The sequence below is a fragment of the Mustela nivalis genome (genome assembly GCF_964662115.1).
Source record: "Mustela nivalis genome assembly, chromosome: 13".
In the NCBI taxonomy this organism is placed as follows: domain Eukaryota; kingdom Metazoa; phylum Chordata; class Mammalia; order Carnivora; family Mustelidae; genus Mustela; species Mustela nivalis.
This window is the reverse complement of record NC_139032.1, coordinates 85,680,520-85,701,240: the sequence shown is the minus strand read 5'-3', so window position 1 is coordinate 85,701,240 and position 20,721 is coordinate 85,680,520. Positions and strand designations below refer to the sequence as shown.

Here is a 20,721-nt window from a genome sequence, read left to right as displayed (position 1 = left end):
AGACAGTGGTCAGGAGAAGGGGGCAGCAGTGGGATTCCCAGTCCGTGGCCAGAATCTTGGGGCAGCCAGACACAGGCTTCAGCCCCAAAGCACTGCATCGGAGTTGGGGGGTCAGGTGGGGATGAGGGGGAAGGGTAGTCTGATAGAGGATCCCAGAGGGTTCCAGTGGACAGCACGGAGGAGAACCACCGGGCTTGGCTCACTGTAGCAAGCTCTTCAGGAGGGTTCTATGGGTGAAGCCCCGAGAAGGTGTGGTGCTCCACAAGGGGGATCAAGAAGTGGGATGTGTGGTTCCCTATCTGTACAGTATATCCACAGTGCCCCTGAACTCCAGCCGTCCAAAACAAACGCACAAAGGGACACGTACAGGCTACTGCAGAACTGCTGTAAAGAGTGACAACCCTGGCAACAGCTCATCGACTTCAGTAAGTCACGGCGACTCTATGCAGCGGGTCACACAGCTATGCAGTAACAGGGCAAGGGGTGGGGAGCTGCAGAGAAAGGGGCCTGCCACCTGCCGCTCTGTGCAGCGGGATCCTGTTCTTGTAAGAACGGCAACAAAACTCAACTCAAAGTTTCATACCTGTTGAGATCGGACTCAGGAAGGAGATGCATTAACAGTTTGTGACGATTACCTCTGGGGGTGGGATGGGGGAGGGAGAGGAGGGGACATGTGCTTAGTTTACATATTTCTGTATTGCTCAGACTGGTAACTAGGAGCATGAGTTCCTCTTGTAGTTAAACATCAACAAACACACACAGGTATCTTTAAGTATTTTTAAATACTTAAATAAGTATTTTTTAAAAGATTTATTTATCTGACAGAGATCACAAGTAGGCAGAGAGGCAGGAAGAGAGAGAGAAACAGGTTCCCCGTTGAGCAGAGAGCCCAATGTGGGGCTCGATCCCAGGATCCTGGAATCATGACCTGAGCCGAAGGCAGAGGCTTTAACCCACTGAGCCACCCTTAAATAAGTATTTTAAGTATCTTTGTATTTAGTTATCCAGCTCAGAGGCCAGGATCAATCTGTCTGAGCTGGAAAAGCAGCATATTATAAGGAAATTGGGTTTGTCCTATGCAGAAGTAGGAGTAAAATTTTAAAAATTAACTTAACTTTCAATTATACAGATAATGTCGGAGTATATTCTCCTTAGGAAAAATCTTAAAAACAGCCTATATGGTATCCATAGACCATCCCCCAGCCTGATCCTGGTTCCCTCCAGCCCCCCTGCCATGTAACTACCATTATCAGACCCAAGTACACACATTTACATATAATTTGTGCTTCTGGAAAATAGAGAAGATCTGTCTGTGTGTGCTCACATATAAATGTGTTGCAATGAAGGCAAAATTCACATTCTGTAAAATTCATTCTTTTTAGTATGCAGTTCTAGTCATGTAATGGTCACGATCATCAAGGCAGAGAACCACTCCTTTACCTCCAAAATTCCCTTGTGCCCCTCTGTCATCAAACGGTCCTCCTACCCATCCTCCTGCCCCCTTCTCCCCCCAGTTAATGGCCATTGCTGATCTGTTTTCCTATATGTTTGAACCTTCTTTCTGAACATAGAAGGGTACTATACTATCTCCATGTTCTTCAGCCTGTCCTTTTCACCTACCCATCTGTCCTGTGATCCAAGTTTGGATAGATCTTGGGCATAGTAGGGACAGGACACAGCTGTCTCAGCCTTTGCCCACTGACAGACATTAAGGGGCCTTCCAATATTTCCCTACTGCAATTAAGGCAGCAAGGAACATTCTTGCCAATGTCTCCTTGGACAAGTGTCTCTCTCTGGGTATGTGCCGAGAATTTGGAATCCTGAATCATGGGCGATGGCCATGGTCATTTAAATTTCTGACCCCTATTACCAGGTTATCTTCCGCAGTGGGAACACCAGTTTCCATTTCCCAAGAGCAACTGATGAGGCCACAGTTTCCCTACACTCTGGCCAAGAAATAATCAAAGTGACATTTGTGCCAACCTGAAGGAGGTAACAGTATTTTGTTGTTTTAGTTTACTGGTCTCTGATTACTAGGGGAATTGGGCACTTTTTTCCACATTTACCAATTATCTGTATTGTTTTTTGTTTAAGTTTTTACGTAAGCTTTACAGCCAATATAGGGCTTGAATGCACAACCCGGAGATCAAGAGTTAGGTGCTTTATTGACTGACCAGCCAGGTGCCCCTCATCTGTACTGGTTTACTCTGTAAAGTACCTGTTGACAGATCTTTGGCTTTTTTTTTTTCTACCCCCTCTCAGGATGGTTTGCCGTGTTTTACTGCTTTGAAAGAGCTCTTTATATATTCAGCCTGCTAATCCTGCATCAGAAATGTTTGCTGCATTCTCCTCAAGGATTTTGATGGATTCCTTTCTCATACTGAGGTCCTTGAGGAGAACACAGGCAGCAACCTCTTTGACCTCAGCCGCAGCAACTTCTTCCTAGGAACATCGCCAAAGGCAAGGGAAGCAAGGGCAAAAATGAACTATTGGGATTTCATCAAGATCAAAAGCTTTTGCACAGCAAAGGAAACAGTTAACAAAACCAAAAGACAACTGACAGAATGGGAGAAAATATTTGCAAACAACATATCAGATAAAGGGCTAGTACCCAAAATCTATAAAGGGCTGAGCAAACTCAACACCCAAGGAACAAATAATCCAATCAAGAAATGGGCAGAAGACATGAACAGATATTTCTGCAAAGAAGACATCCGAATGGCCAACACACATCTGAAAAAGTGCTCCACATCACTCGGCATCAGGGAAATCCAAATCAAAACCACAATGAGATATCACCTCACACCAGTCAGAATGGCTAAAATTAACAAGTCAGGAAATGACAGATGCTGGCGAGGATGAGGAGAAAGGGGAACCCTCCTACACTGTTGGTGGGAATGCAAGCTGGTGCAACCACTCTGGAAAACAGCATGGAGGCTCCTCAAAAAGTTGAAAATAGAGCTACCCTACAACCCGGCAATCACACTACCGGGTATTTACCCCAAAGATACAAATGTAGTGATCCGAAGGGGCACTTGCACCTGACTGTTTATAGCAGCAATGTCCACAATAGCCAAACTATGGAAAAAGCCTAGATGTCCATCAACAGATGAATGGATAAAGAATATGTGGTTCACATATACAATGGAATACTATGCAGCCATCAAAAATGAAATCTTGCCATTTGCGATGACATGGATGGAACTAGAGGGTATTATATTTATCAAAATAAGTCAATCAGAGAAAGACAATTATCATATGATCTCCCTGATATGAGGAAGTTGAGAGGCAAAGTTTGGGGGTTTGGGGGGTAGGAAAAGAATACGTGAAACAAGATTGGATCAGGAGGGAGACAAACCATAAGAGACTCTTCATCTCACAAAACAAACTGAGAGTTGCAAAGGGGAGAGGGGTAGGGAGAGGGTGGTGGGTTATGGACACTGGGGAGGGTATGTGCTATGGTGAGTGCTGTGAAGTGTGTAAACCTGGCGATTCACAGACCTGTACCCTTGGGGCTAATAATACATTATATGTTAATAAAAAATAAATTAAAAAAATTAAGTACAATAATGAGATAAAAAATATAATTAAGTTTAAAAAAAAAAAAAGAAATGTTTGCTGCAAATACTTCCTCAGAGTATAAATTGCCACAATTTCCCTGGATAGAGATCTTCCTCCTCTCTAGTTCTCACTGAGCTGCCAGAAAAAAGATAAAACTCCAAAGGAATGCATGGTGGTATGTCCAACAGGAAGGGGAGGAGCACCAGGGAACCAGAGATTAAAAAAAAGTCCTTGGAAGATAAGAAGCCAAACTTGGCAGTTGGTCCCCCTCGCCGCCGCCACCCCCCATCCCACCATCAGGGTCCTGTGGGCCCTCTGTGGGAGTGCAGGTGGGGAAGAGGTGGCTTCTCATTGGCTCCCGTGTCAGGGGCTCCTGGCTGACATGGCAAACTCTGACCAAGATTCCTTCTCGGTGCCCGACCTAGGCTAGCTCACCCCTGGGACCAGGGAGGGCCGGCCCCTCGCTGTGCTGACACATGTGCCTCCCTTACTTCTCCACAGAGCGGAGAGCATGACAGGCGTTCTGTACAGCAAGGGGCACCGAGGCAGGAAGTAATTGCTGAGAGACAACAGTGAACGACACAGACACAACCCCCACGCTCACAAAGCTTTATCCAGCAGGAGAGATAGACATAAATCCTCTCCTGTGTCATTCTTCATTTATGGCCGTGATAAGTGTTCCCAAGGAAACGTGGGGGCACCCGGAGAACATATAGCAGGGAACCTGACCCGGGTTGATGTGACAGGGAGAATTCTCAGAGGACATGGGATTTGGACACAACTGAAGGAGACGGTGGAGTTAGCGAGAGGTGAGCCAGGAGAACTCCAGATTGGGAAGGGGGAGAGGGAAACTGCAAGTTCAAAGGTCCTGAAGGGTTCAGGGAGCAGAGAGGAGCCTTGCACCTGCTGTTTGGGGAGGTGGCGCAGGCTTGGAGAGCATCTCAGCACACTGGTCTGGACTGAGGTGAATTCTAGTTTGGTGGAGGAATTCAGGGCCTGCAGCTCTGAACCCCTCCCAATGACCAGGTTCCCCGCACACGCACCCCCACTCCTGTCAGGAGCCAGGTACGCCTTACCTGCCACTCCACCTCCTCCCGGCAGAGTCTGTCCGAGGGCCCGTCTGCGCTGTCCCGGGGGGTGTCGCCTCCATCCTGCTCCAGGACTGGCAGCAGGTACTGAGAAGGGGGGTAGTATTCCAGCCCTGACTCTGCAAGAGAGGACACAAGCTGATCAGGAGGGAGGGGACAGAACCGTCAGCTCCTGCAGCCTCTGACTTCCTCCCCAGTGTCCTGCCCCAGCTGCCTGGTCCCCTGCTTCCCTGTTCCCTTAGCCCCGAACTGAATGGAGCCCTCCGACTTGCTCACTAGTCCTGATGCCAGGCCCCGGAACTTGGAAAGTGCTCAAGAAGTGTCAGCTGAGCGAACAGGCAGGCTGGCCAGCCGCCTCTTTATCATCCACGTGAGAATGAGGTGATGAGAAAAGCCTGGGGGAGATTAGTGGAGAAGCCTGATCCACCACCTCCTTGCCCAAACCTTGGGCAAGATGCTTGCCTTCTCTGGCCCTGGATACTCTTCCCCTGTATAACTTGACAGGGTTTGTACTCTTTACCCATTTTTGAGTGGGTTGCTTGCCTCATTGTTGCTGATTTATAGGTACTCTTTATATATTGTAGCTAATAATCTCGGGCCCATAATATATAACTATCTTCTAGATGGTAACATTTTTTAACTTTAGTGATGGGATCTTTCTAGGTAAAGAACTTTAGACTTTAATATGGTCAAAGTTGTCTTTTAAAAATATAAACGGTGAGAGCGCCTCAGTGGCTCAGTTCACTAAGTGACTGCCTTCAGCTGGGTCATGATCCTGGCGTGTCAGGATCGAGTTCCACACTGGGCTCCCTGCTAGGCGAGGCATCTGCTTCTCCCTCTGATCTCCTCCTTCTAATGCTCTCTCAAATAAATAAATAAATAAATTCTTTAAAAAAAAAAAAGAACATCATAAAAATATACACGGTAAAAGAAATACTAAAAATGGCCAGTAGGCATGTGAAAAAATATCCAAATAACTGAGAACACGACATTACGATAGCAGCAGACTGCTTTGTTTATCCGTCAGAATAAATAAACTTAGAAGATCTTTAAAGGTGACACCAAATGTTATTTGTGGGAAGGAGAAAAGGGTCCTCTCAGAAGCTTCCCGCAGGAACCGAAACTGGTGGTTTCGGTGCAGTGCACAGCGTTCAGCTCCTCTCACCTGCCGGGCCCCATGGCAGCCTGCCCTTGAGGAATGCGCCCTTCCCCACCCCCGTGCCAGAGGGGGTGGGTTAACATGCCTGTGACAGTGGAAGACTGGAAATAAGCTCATGTTCACCATATGGAAGAGGCCACATCAGCTGTGGGCCACCACTATGTGACCTACTAGATAGAACTTTAAAACAAGGCAGATGCGTCCATTGTGAACTAGGAAAAGGCCCAAGACCTATTCTTGAGTAAAAAGCAGCGCTCAGAATCACAATAGTATGCTATCTCCTGTGGGTTTTATTTTTTTTTTTAAAGATTTTATTTATTTATTTGATAGACAGAGATCACAAGTAGGCAGAGAGGCAGGCAGAGAGGAGGAAGCAGGCTCCCTGCTGAGCAGAGAGCCCGATGTGGGGCTCAATCCCAGGACCCTGGGATCATGACCCAAGCCGAAGGCAGAGGCTTTAACCCACTGAGCCACCCAGGTGCCCCTCTCTTGTGGGTTTTAAAAAAATATTTTTAAAAAACATTTAAAAAATGTTTTAAAACCCCCAAACTTTACATAAGTATGTTTATCTACTACACTGTGTAAATAAATTGAAGAATTATTTCTTAAGCTGCGTAGTAGGTATACACACGTTCACTGCTTTATTCTTTGTCTTCTGTATACCTAGAAATTGCACAGCTGAAAACTTTTTAAGGAAGATAAAGGGTTTGGGTGGGGGGATGGGTGGGAAAGGTGAAGGGGATTTAGAAGCTCAGTTACAGTCATGAGGATGGAGTCACGTGCGGAATTAAGTCCTCATGGGCACCTGGGTGCCTCAATGAGTTAAAGCCTCTGCCTTTGGCTCAGGTCTTGATCCCAGGTTCTGGGATTGAGCCCCGCATCGGGCTCTCTGCTCCATGGGGAGCCTGCTTCCTCTTCTCTCTCTCTGCCTACTTGTGATCTCTGTCAAATAAACAAACAAATAAATAAATAAATAAAAGAATTAAGTCCTCATGTTGTACACCTGAAGCTAACACCATGTTAATTACACTTGGAAGAATTTGCCTAGTTTGACCACTGGCCAGGCTACACATTAGAATCACCTGCTACTCAAAGACCGCTTAGGTAGGTATGTGGCCCAAGTATCTGTCATGGGATGTGTAACTTTTTAAACTTAAGTATCACCTTCATACGGAAAAGAGCAAAAAGTCTTCATGAATAGCGAGATGAATGCTTAAGAGGGAAATCACCCTTATAAACAGGACTGGGTTTGGGGTGAGTGCTCACATGCTGATAAAAGTGTCCGACTTGGGGCACCTGGGTGGCTCAGTGGGTTAAGCCGCTGCCTTCGGCTCGGGTCATGATCTCAGGGTCTTGGGATTGAGCCCTGCATCGGGCTCTCTGCTCAGCGGGGAGCCTGCTTCCTCCTATCTCTCTCTCTGCCTGCCTCTCTGCCTACTTGTGATCTCTGTCAAATAAATAAATAAAAATCTAAAAAAAAAAAAAAAAAGCGTCCGGCTTCTCTCACGGCCCATCATGTCTGTGAGGTTCACCGTGGCCGTGGCAGTTAACACTGCTTTTGTTCTTTTTTAAAATTTATTTGACAGAGAGAGAGACAGTGAGGGAGGAACACAAGCAGGGGGAGTGGGAGAGGGAAAGCTGGGTTCCTGCTGGGCAGGGAGCCTGACTCAGGGCTCGATCCCAGGACCCTGGGACCATGACCTGAGCAGAAGGCAGACCCTTAACGACTGAGCCACCCAAGCACCCCGGACTGCTTTAGCTGTATTTGAAGGCGGTGTCATATTCACATGCGAGTCTGAAACAGTGTGTTTACCCATCCCACCACCAATGAGCACTTGGGGCATGTCAGGTTTGGGCTGTTATGAACTTTGCTGCCGTCAGTATTTCTGTACTTGGCTTTCTGGCATATTCTCAGACACACTTTCCCTGGACACTCATGTAAGTGCAGAGTTGATGGGCCTCGGGGTGTCTGAATGTTCAGCTTGAGATGGTAACAACAATTTTTGGAAGCAGTCCCACCCCTGGTGGATGGGAGCCCCTGTTCCACATGTTTGCTGGTTCTTGTACTGACATTAATTGAGCCATTTTAGGGGCGTGGTAGGACGTGGTAGTGTCTCTGTGTAGTTTTAAAGTGCTTTTTCCTATTGACCAAAAAAGATGCTGAGCATTCTTTTCAGACGCTCTAGGCCATCTGGAGAGTCTCTGCAAAATTCCTATTCAAGACTTCTGACAGCGCCTTTTGCTTCTACATCTTTTTATCTGCTAGAAACAGGTGCTTTGCTGGACATGCGTGCATTGCAAATATCCTTTCCGACTTCATGGCTTGCCCTCTCTTTTCCCAAATGGTGTCTTTTTAATGTTAGGGAAACATAATTTATTAACTTTTTATGGCTGGTGTTGCCTGTCTCCTACTGAAAGAAGAAATCAAGACTTTTTTCCCATGTGGATATTCAACTGATCTGAAATCATGTATTGAAAAGACTTCACTTTCCTTTCTTGTTGCTTTGCAATGGCACCTCTGTCACCCACAGATCACACGGATGAGTCTTGGCCGTGTTCTACCAGTTCCCCAGGTGACAGGATCCCCGAATTAAGACAATCCGCCAAGGGGAAGGCTCCATAGCTCAGGGGTTAGATCACTTGTCTTGTAAGACAATCCGCCAGACAGGAGGTGGCCAGGTATTCTGCCCTCCCCTCTGGGCACCTGGACCAATGGTGGCCCTGGGTTTTAGCTGCACTGTCACTCCTCCCAGTCCAGTCCCCTGTGGTCTCAGTCCTGGGTGACGCCAGTGACCTCCTAACTGGTCCCTGGCCTCCACGCTTGTTTTCTCCAGGCCCTTTTCCCCGCGGGTGGAGTAAGCCCTCTCCCGTGTGACACCGGGCCCCGATGGCCTCTCCAGCCTCCAACCCACCTCTCCTCCCTCTGTGTGGGTGCCCAGCGCCCCTGGCCTCCTCGGCCGCACGCTTCCCACCATTCTACCCTTCTAGGCTCTTTAACATGCTTCTGCTCTCACCAGCCACAGCCTCCTCTCCTTCCTAAGTCCCAAATGCCCTCAGGTTTCAACGAAGACACTTTCTCGGACCTTCCCTGACTCCCCAACCTAACCAGTAACTCGATCTCCTGTGACCATCTGCTTTGCCTGTGTCTCTTGTCAGACCTGGAGAGTGCCAAGCAGGCGGGGACTGTGGCCTCCTCGGTCTCTGCCATGCCCCGAGTCTGGGCTGGCACAGGGCTGCTGCTGCAACCACGCTCACTCGCTGAGCGCAGGAGGCAAGGTGTCTGGCTTTACCTTTGCAGAGGAACTGCTGAATGGCCTGGGTGCCGGCACTGCACACCTCCTGGGGCGGGTAGACCATGGACGAGGCGTCGAGGCTCAGAGTCTGCAGACACAGGGGAAACTCTTTATACGTATTGTCAACACAATCCCAAAGCACCTGGTTTAGTTATGAGGCTGTGTTTACCGTCTCCTCTATCTTGGTCCTGCCACGTTCCCAGCACTTAAATAGTGTCTGGTGTGTAGCCAGCACATGATTCGTGTTTTTGGAGAAAAACACAAAAAAGTGGGAAAATAAGGAAATTAAAGGACAACATACAGAATAAGATTCCGTGTTTGTTAAAAAAAACACTCCTACTCTCTCACATTAGTACACTTACAGAAAATTTTGAAGAAATACACATCAAACTCAAAATGGTTTCTGCCAAAGGGTAGATTCTAGAGTACTTTCTATGTGAAATTGGAATTTTTTTTAACAATATGATTTTTTAAGTAAGAAAAAACCCCTAATGTTTACATGGGCACACATGCACCTGCTTACGGTTTATGAGGCCCAGGAAACAGGGACCTGGACGCCCACAAAGCCGTCCACAGCCATGCTGTAAGGTTGTCTGTTGTTTTTGTTTGTCTGTTTGTTGAATCGAGCCCTCCTGCCACCTGCTCACTTCTATCCAGAGGCCTCCTGGGAAGCTACCTAAGCCCCTTTCAGGAGCCCATATCCTCTCTGCCTGGGACAGGTAGGCCTGCTTCAGGAGAAGGCCTGAGGCACTAGGCCAGAAGTGGCTGAGTGGGAAGAGCAGCTCAGACACCCGCCAGCCCTGGCCAGCGCAGCCCTTCTCCCTGGGGAGCCTGCCCTGGCGCACAGGATCCGACTGCCTGGGTCTGGGGAGCCCGAAAGCAGAAAACCCCATCCTGGGAGGCGTTACGTAAAGAATATTCACCCACACGGGTCATGCCGGTCACCAACAGTAAAGTGTGCTAGCTGCTGGGGCTGCACCACCCTGTTTGGTGGCCACGAGCCACGCAGGGCCACGTAAGTTTACATTTTAACCGACTAAAATGAAAGTGAATTTAAAGCTCAGTCCCTCAGTGGCACCAGCCACATTGCACGTGCGCAGCAGCCATGTGGCCGGCGGCTACTGCACGGGACACACAGATTGCGGGTGTCCCCACTGTTGGCAGGAGCAGCAGCTGGACAGCGATGCATGCGGTCATTCGGCCCTGGTGTCAGACCCTAGTCTGACCCGTCCTGGCTGTGTGCCCTTGAACAGGACAGGTGACTTCCCGGAAGCTCAGCTCCATCAGTGTTCAACAGGCATGCTATCACCCAGCGGCAGGGCTGTTTGATGTGTGATAGAACACACGAGAGAAAGACCTTGACCTTAACCAAGAAAGGCCATTTATGGTCTCCTCCTGAACAAAGGTGCCACCAAGAAGCTCAAAAGCCTTTTTTAAAGAGTGGATGGAAAGCACATCACTCTCAGAGCTCCTGCCAGCTGACTTACGAGGGCTTCGGACTCAGCAACTCTGTGCGCTGTGCGCTCAGGCACGGCGGCCACTGAGCACGTAGGGCTTCGTTTATTTCAGTATAAACAGGGGTGCCGTGGTGGCTCAGTCGGTTCAGCGTCTCACTCTCGGTTTCAGCTCAGGTCATGATCTCAGGATGTGAGCTCGAGCCCTGCATGCGGCTCTGTGCTCAGTGGGGCGTCGGCCTCCCTCCCTCGCCCTCTGTCCCTCCCCCCGCTCACGTGCACATGTGCATCTCTCTCTCTAAAATAAGTAAATAAATCTTTACAAAGACTGTACAAGTAAACACGTACTTCCTTGGTCATGCTAGTCACACTCCCAGTGCTTGAGGGCCACATGTGGCCAGGGGCTACCGACTTGGGACAGCACAGTCACTGGACATCTCCATCCCTGCAGAAAGTTCTGTTGGGCAGCACTGTCTCTGCCGCCTGCTCAGGGAGAGGAGCTGACCATCCTGTCCCTTCTCAGGCTGGCTGCCACAGCAGCAGGGATCAGCCCTTGGGGTCAGCCCCCTTCCTTTGCTGTCTCCATGCTCACCCACCCACTTCTGATACAGAAGCTGGCGCTCAGCATGCCTGAGAGGTAATTCACTGATGGCTCCGCAGAGGATTCTGGGATGCTGGCCAGACTGTGTCACCGTGGGTAGAGAGGTCCCTGTTCCAGAAGGCTGAGCTGCACAGAGGTGAAGAGCACAGGCCCTCATTCAGACTGCCTAGTTTTCAACCCCACTCCGCTGTCACTAGCTGTGCAGGCTCTGGGCAAGCTCCTTAAACTGTCCATGGCTCAGCCTCTTCACCTGCAAATGGGCCCAGCAGTGTCTGGCTTGCAGGGTTTTCCTGAGGATTCAGGGAACTGATGCAGGTTAAGCACCTAGCCTTGTAGGCACCAGAAAAGGATCTCAACTGTTAAGTGCCCCTGCCTTCCCTGAGCAAGCAGCCTGTATCGTGTCTGTTAAGGCCTGGACTGTAGACCCCCCAAAACACATACGTGAAGTTCTAATCCCCTGCACCTCAGATGCCACTGTATTTGGATATAAGGTCTTTAGAGAAGTAAACAAGTTCAAAATGAAATCACCAGGCTGGGCTCTAATCCAGCATGACTGGTGTTCTTGTAAGAAGAGGAATTTGGACACAGGCCCATACAGAAGGAAGATGATGTGAGGACACATGGAGAAGACCGCCATCTACAAGCCAAGGAGAGAGGCCTCGGAAGCAACCAACCCTTGATCTCGGACTTCCAGCCTCCAGAGCCGTGAGAAAATCAATCGCTTTTTTAAGCCACTCGGTCTGTGGTACTTTGTTACAGCCACCCTGGCAAACTGATACAGTGACCCAGGAAAAGCTTGTCCCCCCTCCCTGCTCTGATGAAACTCAATTTCTATACCTCCCAGTGAGGATGCTCTCCCCGTCACGGAGCTCTGGGTTCTTCCCAATCTGGACCCTCCAGACACAGCAAGCGCCCACCACATCAGATGCCCCATTTTTCCCTTAACACACCTTGTGCTGTCCACTCTGGGCTCTCCGTACTCCCCTGCACCCAAATGCCCCGCTACCCAGGTCTACTACTCTAAAGCGAGTTCTTCTCTCCAGGCCCAGCTCAAACACCACATTTTTCACAGACTGTCGACACCACCAGAACTCAGTGTCCTGTCCTCACTCCAGGAGCGAGTATTTCTGCCACCATCGTGGCAGCAAGAGCCACAGAATGACAGCCGCGCGACATCACTCTCTCTGTGAGCTCCCAGGAACTGAGCCTTGAGATCTCTGACAGCCCAGCACCCATGACCAGGGCAGGCATTCAGGAACGTGGGGGGGGGGGGGCTGTGGCCCAGAGAGAACCCCAGGCAGGAACGGCTCTGACTTACTTCCAGGGTTCGAACGTGCGCCAGCAGCTGCGGCAACTTCTGAATGTCGTTCTCACTGATGTCAAGAGTACGTAAGCTTCGAAGTTCCCCCACGGTGTCTGGAAGCTCCTTCAGCTTGTTATCTGGAGAGATCCCAATGGCACAGCTCAACCCCCAAAGCCTCTCCACCAACTTCCTGCCCGACGCTGCCAGGACTCGGGGCACGTGGGTGCCTCCCTCTGACCCCGGGATGTGCGCAGGGCCTGAGACCTGAGGTTCCGGGAGGAAAAGCACAGGGGTCCAGTTTTGGTGACCTGGGTTCAAGTTCTTACTCTACCACTTATAAGCTGGGTGCCCTCATGCTCGGTGGTTCCCAGGAAGAGGGCTCTGTGGATGCTGGCCGAGACAGCCCAGTGCCGACTGAAAGTCACATGGACAGTGCGTTCCAGCCCCTACCTTTCACATTGAGAGTCTGGAGCTGGATCAGGTTCCCAATGGAACGTGGGATATACGTTAGTTGATTCCTTTCCACGTTTAAGACCTAAGACAGAGGGGAAAAAATGACACGAGAACCCAGATGCAGAGAACAATGTCTACCCCTGCTTCAGGCCAGGCAGCATCTGGGCACCACATACATCTTTAACTCCCCTTGACAGCCCTGTGAGGAGGGCACTGATTTTTATAATCCCAGGTGGGAGATGGGAACACAGGCTCAGAGTGAAGTCACGTGCCCAAGAGAGCAGAGCCTGACCTTGAACTGGTTCTTGGGGAGGACCCATTGTTTATGCAGACAACAGAATGCCCCATGATGGCCCCACAGTCCAGCAAGGAGGCAGCAGGGGACAAGCAGGTTCAGGGACATTGGGGAGGCAGCATGCAACAGGGCTCTAGGAATCCCAGTTTCGGGGGGAAGGAAGCTGAGCTGCAGAAAGGCAGTGGAATCTGCCCAAGGTCTCAAGGCTGGCAGCTGCTGGTGCCCAGACGGGAAGGTAGGCTCAGCGGATTCCGCAGGCTTCGCTCCCACCCGGATGCTGCACTGTGAGGGAAGCAAGGCCAAGAGGCCGGCACGCTAAGTACTCATTAAACATTGACGCAATGGAAAGCTAAGCGGTCATTAAAAATTATGCGGCAGATGAATATTTAATGAACCAACAGATGGTTAGGAATTATTGTCAGGTATCCAGAAGTTACAAAATGATGAATGCAACAATTCTATGAAAATATACATGTCCCCCAAGATCCTACACCTGGGCATTCGCTGTGGCTTCCTAAGGGGTGACAATTCCTACTGTTCTGCCTCATGTTCTGTGTGTCCTGGGGCTAGCGACAGGCATCCCTCTGGACTCAACTTTCTCATCTGTAAAATGCAACGATGTCACCCACATAGTAGGGTTGCCTGTTGCCCTCATTTCTTGGTCTCCTCCACGTTGGAGGCAGCATGCAAGGTGGGGGTGCTGCCCTCCAAGGACTACATCTCAGTCAAATCTGTAAAACCTTCCTGAGGAACTACGCATCGCCATCAGTGCTCCCGCGGCAACCAGCCAGGCCTGAGACAGGGGCCCAGAAGGTGAATGTACTTTGACAAGGAGGCCGGGAGGATTCCGAGGGACATCGGTGCTGAGAGGATGAGCGGCTCGGGCGGAGGCGGGGTCTGCGTGGAGAGCCCGCCGCGGTGCGGCAGGAGGGCCAGAAGGAGTTTAGGAACTGACCGTGGGGAGAGGAGGGTGGGAAGCAGGCCGGCCCGTCATCCGGGGTCTGAGGGGCACAGTGACGAGAAGGTATTTTAATCTAAGTGTGAAGGAAAGCCGCTTCTTCCTCTGTGAAATGGGGCTAATGCTAGTACCTGCCTGACAGGGAGGCTGCAGGAAACCAACAGATAACGGGAGGGAAAAGCTTAGCTCCGCGCCCGCATGCGGGGGGCCACGACTGCTCAGAATGGCAGGATGAGTCACAGTGCTGAATTCATCATTTCCTGCTTCTTCCCTTATAGAAGCTCACGATGAAATCCCAAAAGCACATGCCAAAAATATGGTACCGAGACTCCCACAGTTCAGACTGCCATGGCCAGGGCATCACGGAGCTTCCTGATGGGAAAGGGGCAGAGGGAGCTGGCACCAAGGGCGGCCCTGGCCAGAGCCCAGCCAGCACTCTCCAGGGCACTTTCTCACTTGCAGTCAGAGGCAGGTGTCCTGTGGCCTGCGGCCGTACCTGGAGGGCGGTCAGCTGCCCGATGTCGTCAGGAAGCGCTGACAGCTGATTATCGTGAAGATCTAGAACCTGCAGGAGGAAGGCAAGCGTGGGGTCACAACAGTCACCAAGGGAGAAAGCCCACACAGCTCAGACTCCGGGGCCTCTTCCTGCCTCTGGTGTTGAAGCAACAGCAGCCCCTCCTCTCCAACAGCGAGATCTTTCCATCTCAGCTCCTTTTTGAAAATGGGATACCATTGCTTTCTTTTCTTTATCCAATATTTGTTTTTAGCTGTTGAGTGGAAACAGTATGCTAAGAAACGGTATGCATAAATATTCATGTTAAACAGGAAAACCCTCACAGCATAAGTACATACTTACTCTCAAATATGCAATAATATACTGACGGTGGTTCTCTGGAGTGTGAGATGACGGACATTTTTCTTCCTTTGCTTAACTGTATTTGCTAATTTTTTTTAACAACACAAATGAGCAAAAAGACATATCATGTATGCAACTACATAAATATGTTTTGTGTACATACAAATAAAATAGAAATATACACAAATAAAAAATATGTATTTAAAATGTATAAGATATTGTTTTACTATAGAAATAACGAGTGTTGGACTAGAATAATAAAGACAAGTAAAAACCACCCTAACTCCTACAAACCAGACTTAACTCAAAAAACACTGTGACGCCCGATGCTACCATCCTTTGCCTCTCATTGTGTGTACCCACTGTCACAGCTCATGTTCATGTGGAATAATCCTGAGTCACAGGCCACATGTACTGTGAATATGTCCCAGTTCTGGAGAGGCTAACAGGAGGAAGTCAGTACGGATCACGGCTTTCACACACTGACCGAGTGATGCCTGGCATCCCTCCGGGGCCTCCTTGTTTGGGCCCATCGGTCACCTTGCTCTCTGTGAGCTCACCTGCTCTGAGTTTATGCTTTGCCCTTCTACCTGTCGGGCAAGTTCCCATGAAGGCAAGGCCTATGGCTGTAACCCCACCCCACGCATGGCACTCAGGTGCCCCATCAACTGTGCTAATACCAGCCTATGAAGTTAGGCCCGCCTGGCATAAGCTTTAACAAAGGCAGCTTAGCTGTCACATGCTACACCAGGCAGAGTCCCTTACCCCCGAGAGAAGGGCCCCAGTACCTTGATGGTTATGAGACTCAGGAGGCTGCAGGATTTAGGGAGCAGGGAAGTGAGGTGATTCGTGTGGACAATCAACACCTGTGTGGGGAAGATTTGGGGCGCATTAGCCAGAAGAGGAGTAGCCAGCAGGCCACCAGCTTGCTGCAGGGTACACGGCAGACCCCGCCTGCCCACTGTCCTCTGCTCGCCCGGACACTGCAATGGGGGATGTGGCTCAGAACCACAGGATCACCAAATGTGGAATCACGGAACCTGAAACCCTGTAATTTCAAGGGTGAAAGGGATCTTCGAGGCCTGATGCTACCTTCCATCCTGAGAAGGTCCCTGTGCAGCTGTCCTGATCTTAACCTCCTTCAGGGTCAGCACCTTCACGTGGGGAACAGAGAATAATAAAGTACTGGCCTGCAAGGGCTGCTGTACAATTAACCAAAAGACAACGAGCACTGAGCCCAGGGCTGGCCTGGGGCCGAAGGCTCCATCCGTACCATCTGTTGCTATTTTTACAGGACTGACCCCTGCGTACAAACTTCCAGTGTCAAGGAGCTCCCCAGGCTGTCAGTATGGAACACCTTTTACCTCCTTCCTCAGAGAATTCAATTAGAATGCTCTCAGCTCTCTCCATGCAATGCTGCGATGTCTTTCTGAAAAATCATTCATTCCATTCTTATCTCCGCTGGGTGACCAGCTTTCATTATTATGAACAGCGAGGTCACCCGTGTTTACTGCGGCAGGGCTTGTACCTGGCGCATTCCCGTTTCCGCCTACCTACCTCCTGCCTGTCACTCTATTAATCCCCATGACAGCTCTGTCAGAGTAGGACTAGCACTAGGAATGTCTTCATCTCACAGATGAAGAAACGGATGTAAGAGTTGGCGGAAGTTGCCCAACTCACGAGGGGCGAAGCCAGGATGGGACCCGGGACCGTTGGACATCAGACTCAACTCTTCCAACTAGGCAAACACCTGCTTCAAGCTGAAAGGGTGAGAATCAGGGAGAAGGGAGATGTCTATGCCAGGAAGACAGTGCCTCAAAGTCCCACCTGATTTCCAACAAGCAAACATGCAATAAACAAGCCTGTGAAAATGAAGATCCACGTTACCTTCTTCTGCAGAACTTTGCACGTTGCAAAAGCCCCATATGGAATCTAAGGTAAGAAACAGAAGAGTCAGCACCTCCCTTCCTGCCGGTGGCACACAGGTGAGGGAGCGACGGGGCAGGAGGTGATCAAGTACAAAGTTCTCACGTGCAGAGCAGCGCTGAGCCGGGAGTGTGGTGCGGGGGAGGCTGGGGAGGAATGCTGCTGGGAAGTGGTCAGCCCTCCCCTGCAATCAGCTGGCAGGAGACTGCCCTGCCCGGCCCCAGCCCACACACCAGCCCCATGAGCTCTATCAGGGCAAAAGAAAAAGGCCGGAGAAACCCTGGTTCTTCCAGTTCCCTAGAACTCTGTGGGTGCATTTTCTAGACTCCCCGATTCTCATAGACTATGTTGAGGCCAGCAACCATCTCAATTCTTTTGAATACGAACAAAATCCAAGAACACTTCATTCGACCAATGCGTCCAGTGTTTTAAAAGCCCCAGTCTACATCTGTCTTTCTTAGGGACATGTGATCCAAGAAAAAATGACCAATCAGATTCACAGCCAGAACACCAGCCCTGATTTACCTCTGAGAGCTCACACTTAGAGATGTCAAGAATGTCATCGGCCCCAGCTTCTTTTGCCTGCAAACAAAAATAATAATAATAATAAACGCGTTCAAACAAAACGCCCTTGAAGAGTGGACAAACCAGCCAAAGACACACAGGATCAAGAAGCTGTAAGAGACCAGCCACTGTCTGGTTCTACTAGTCCCTTCTGCAGGTGCACCAATGACCCCTGCCTCAGTGGGGCCTGAGGTCCAGCACAGAACAGCAAATGAACAAGTCACAACAACTGTCATCAGTTCCCTCAGGAGAGAAGCGGAAGGCACTCCTGAGTACCAGACAGGAGGCCTCACTGGTCTGCTTTGAGTCAGAGATCTCCTCTGGGGGTCAGGGAGACAGAAGGGAGGGAGGGAGCACGCAGCTGCTTTGGGGGCGGTGTGGAGCCCATTCATGAGGGCAGGGGCAGAGATGGACTCAGAGGAAGCCCAGTTTCCCTCACCAGACACATCTGATACTCTAGGCGTTTCCGAGCCTCTTCACTGGGTTTCCGCTTCCGGAAGAAGAGCGGCATTCTTTCTTTCTTGCCCTGGAGTAATCTTCGGGACTCTAGGGCATAGGAGAGAAATCAGGGCCTGGGGACTCTGTCACACCCGGGGCAGGCAGCACGCTAACGCAGAACACGGAGCCCATCTGCTGGACCGCGTCAGCTCTGACGGCAGCATCTGCATCCGTCTCAACCATCCATCTGGGCCACGAGCCCTGCACAGCAGGTCTTTCTAAGGATGTCCTTTGAGAATACATTAACAGACGGGACTGATCCATCACTTCTAGTTCCCAAAACATTGTCAGAGTGGCATCAACAAGCCAAACACGGCATCAGCTACATTGTAAGCAAAGAGATCTCTTAGTTGAATAAAAACTCCAAGGCAATCCTCAGGCAGATTACCACCTGCACAGTTACTGTTGCATCTGATTCTCACCACAGCCCAGTTTAAAATGATATTGAAATGGACGCATGAGCTCAGTGATCTGGTTATATGGCCTGGACAGTCGCCAAAACAGTCTGGAGCTCTGTTTTTTCGAGTCCTGACACCGTGGGGTTTGCCCAACTCCTTCATGCTTGGATAATTTAGCACTTGCTAATTACAGTGTCCTGAACTCAGAAGCCAGGTGCTTACTGCTTACCCAGTATCTGCAGCTAGCAGCACAGGTTAAGGGTTATCAATGGGCCCAGGAAGCAATCATCCAGGCCCAGGCTTTGGAATGAAATGTAACCGGGTTTTTGGAGGTTCCTCAAAAAATTAAAAATAGAAATACCGTACGACAGAGCGACTGCACTACTAAGTATTTACCCAAAAGATACAAAGGTAGTAATCAGAAGGGGCACCTGCATACCAATGTTTATAGCAGCATTCCCAATAATAGCCCAATTATGGAAAAAGCCCAACTGTCCACTGATCCATGAATGGATAAAGAAAATATTCTGTATTCACACACACACCCACACCCACACACATGAATATTACTCAGTCATAAAAAGAACGAGGGGCGCCTGGGTGGCTCAGTGGGTTAGGCCGCTGCCTTCGGCTCAGGTCATGATCTCAGGGTCCTGGGATCGAGTCCCGCATCGGGCTCTCTGCTCAGCAGGGAGCCTGCTTCCCTCTCTCTCTCTCTCTCTCTCTCTGCCTGCCTCTCCATCTACTTGTGATTTCTCTCTGTCAAATAAATAAATAAAATCTTTAAAAAAAAAAATAAAAATAAAAAAAAATAAAAAGAACGAAATCTTCCCATTTGCAATGATATAGCTACAATATATAAAGCTAAATGAAATAAGTCAGAAAGAGACTAATACTATATGACTTCACTCATATGTGGAAATTAAGAAACAAAACAGATGAACATACTGGATGGCAAAAAGAGAAAGAAGTAGACAAACCATAAGAGACTCTTAATGATAAAGAACAAACAGGGTTGATGGAGGTGGGTGGGGAAGGGGTTAAATGGGTGATGGGTATTAAGCCCTGGCTATGGTGAGCACTGGGGTTATATGTAATTAACGAATCCCTAAATTCTGTTCCTGAAACTGGTATTACATTATTAGTTAACTAACTAGAATTTAAATTAAAAAATTGAAAGAAAAAAAATGTAACTAACCATGTCCACCAACCACGTCACCTCTGTTCAATCTCTCTGAGCCTCAGTTTTCTCATCTGTATAATAATCTTACCAATACCTGGTTCTGGGAGGATCCAGTAATTTCATATATGTAAAAGTCATAGCACATTACCTGGCACATAATCATTGCTCAGTCAACTATCAGCCACACAGCACTATACATCTAACAAATGACTTACTCAGGGCCCACTACAGCTAGGGAGAAGATGCAGTTGAGGAAGATACATACTCAGTCCTCAGGGGGAGGGACAGAGATCACAGGTCTCCGCCCACAGGGGCGTGGGCAGTCTGGGGAGCCTGCCAAAGTGCAAGCTGGCTCAGGCCTCTCTTGTCACCCCACCTGCCAGCAGGGATGGGGACTAGTCTAAGAACAGCCCTCCCCCATCCATCCCTGGCGACAACTTCTTACCCTTCTGCTTCCCAAGGACTACCCCCGCATTCCCTCCCCAAAGTCCAGCCCTCCCACCACGTTCCCCACAGTGACCATCCCTTCTCCATCGTCCCATAAGATCAGCTCCTCCCAACCTGCTCTCTGAGGTCCACCCTTCATCCATTCCTTCCACCGACTCCAGCCCAGTGGGAAGAACCACACCCATTCTCCCCAGGCTGGAGTGGGGAGAGCCCCACCTGGCTTTGTGGATGGACAGGTCACCAATGCTCCTTCCCTCGTGAGGACCGGAAAGCAGGCAGATCACTCGGAGGGCTTGGTCATGAACACCGGCTCGCAGACCACCGGACATGAGCCCGGGAGGAGCCGGAGTCTGGTTTCCTCCAAACGCAACAGAGCTGGGGACCGAAACTCAGAATCTCAGAAAGTCATGCAGACAGGGATGACGAAGTCTGAGACTCTGAGAACAGTATAATTTGGAAATAGGAGTTGGATCAAATTTAGACCTGAATAAAATTGTTTCCATAACCAAAATGCACATATCACGAGGGAGCTAAAAGGGGACGCGGGGGGACCCATGGCCCTAGGGTCTCGGAATGGGGGTGCGGACCTCTTAGGGGAGGGGCGGGGCTTTCCGTTTAGGCTACAGGGACCAAAGGGTGACCCTCATAATAAGAGAGAATAGAGAACAGCGGGGCCCTAGAGCA

The 20,721-nt window shown here is 49.7% G+C and overlaps 1 protein-coding gene across 6 annotated transcripts in view; it reads right to left on the bottom strand.

The window, feature by feature from the left end:
* The window catches only part of LRSAM1 (leucine rich repeat and sterile alpha motif containing 1), a 40,301-nt gene that overhangs the window by 19,361 nt on the left and 219 nt on the right, over positions 1–20,721 (bottom strand). For 3 of the 6 annotated variants that reach the window (XR_014301992.1, XM_082695638.1, XM_082695635.1), the window contains exons 2-11: positions 20,254–20,412; positions 17,951–18,057; positions 17,473–17,529; positions 16,909–16,953; positions 15,810–15,887; positions 14,662–14,730; positions 12,910–12,994; positions 12,475–12,596; positions 9,099–9,189; positions 4,638–4,768 (exon numbers count right to left, since the gene is read on the bottom strand). Coding sequence is in view for 5 of the 6 variants with exons in the window: in XM_082695638.1 (XP_082551764.1) it covers positions 4,638–4,768; positions 9,099–9,189; positions 12,475–12,596; positions 12,910–12,994; positions 14,662–14,730; positions 15,810–15,887; positions 16,909–16,953; positions 17,473–17,529; positions 17,951–18,022 (750 nt within the window). In the remaining variant the exon portion in view is untranslated. Of the gene's footprint in view, positions 1–4,637; positions 4,769–9,098; positions 9,190–12,474; positions 12,597–12,909; positions 12,995–14,296; positions 14,392–14,661; positions 14,731–15,809; positions 15,888–16,908; positions 16,954–17,472; positions 17,530–17,950; positions 18,058–20,253; positions 20,475–20,721 lie in introns of those variants that run through there. The other 3 variants (XM_082695636.1, XM_082695637.1, XM_082695639.1) reach the window with 3 other exon arrangements.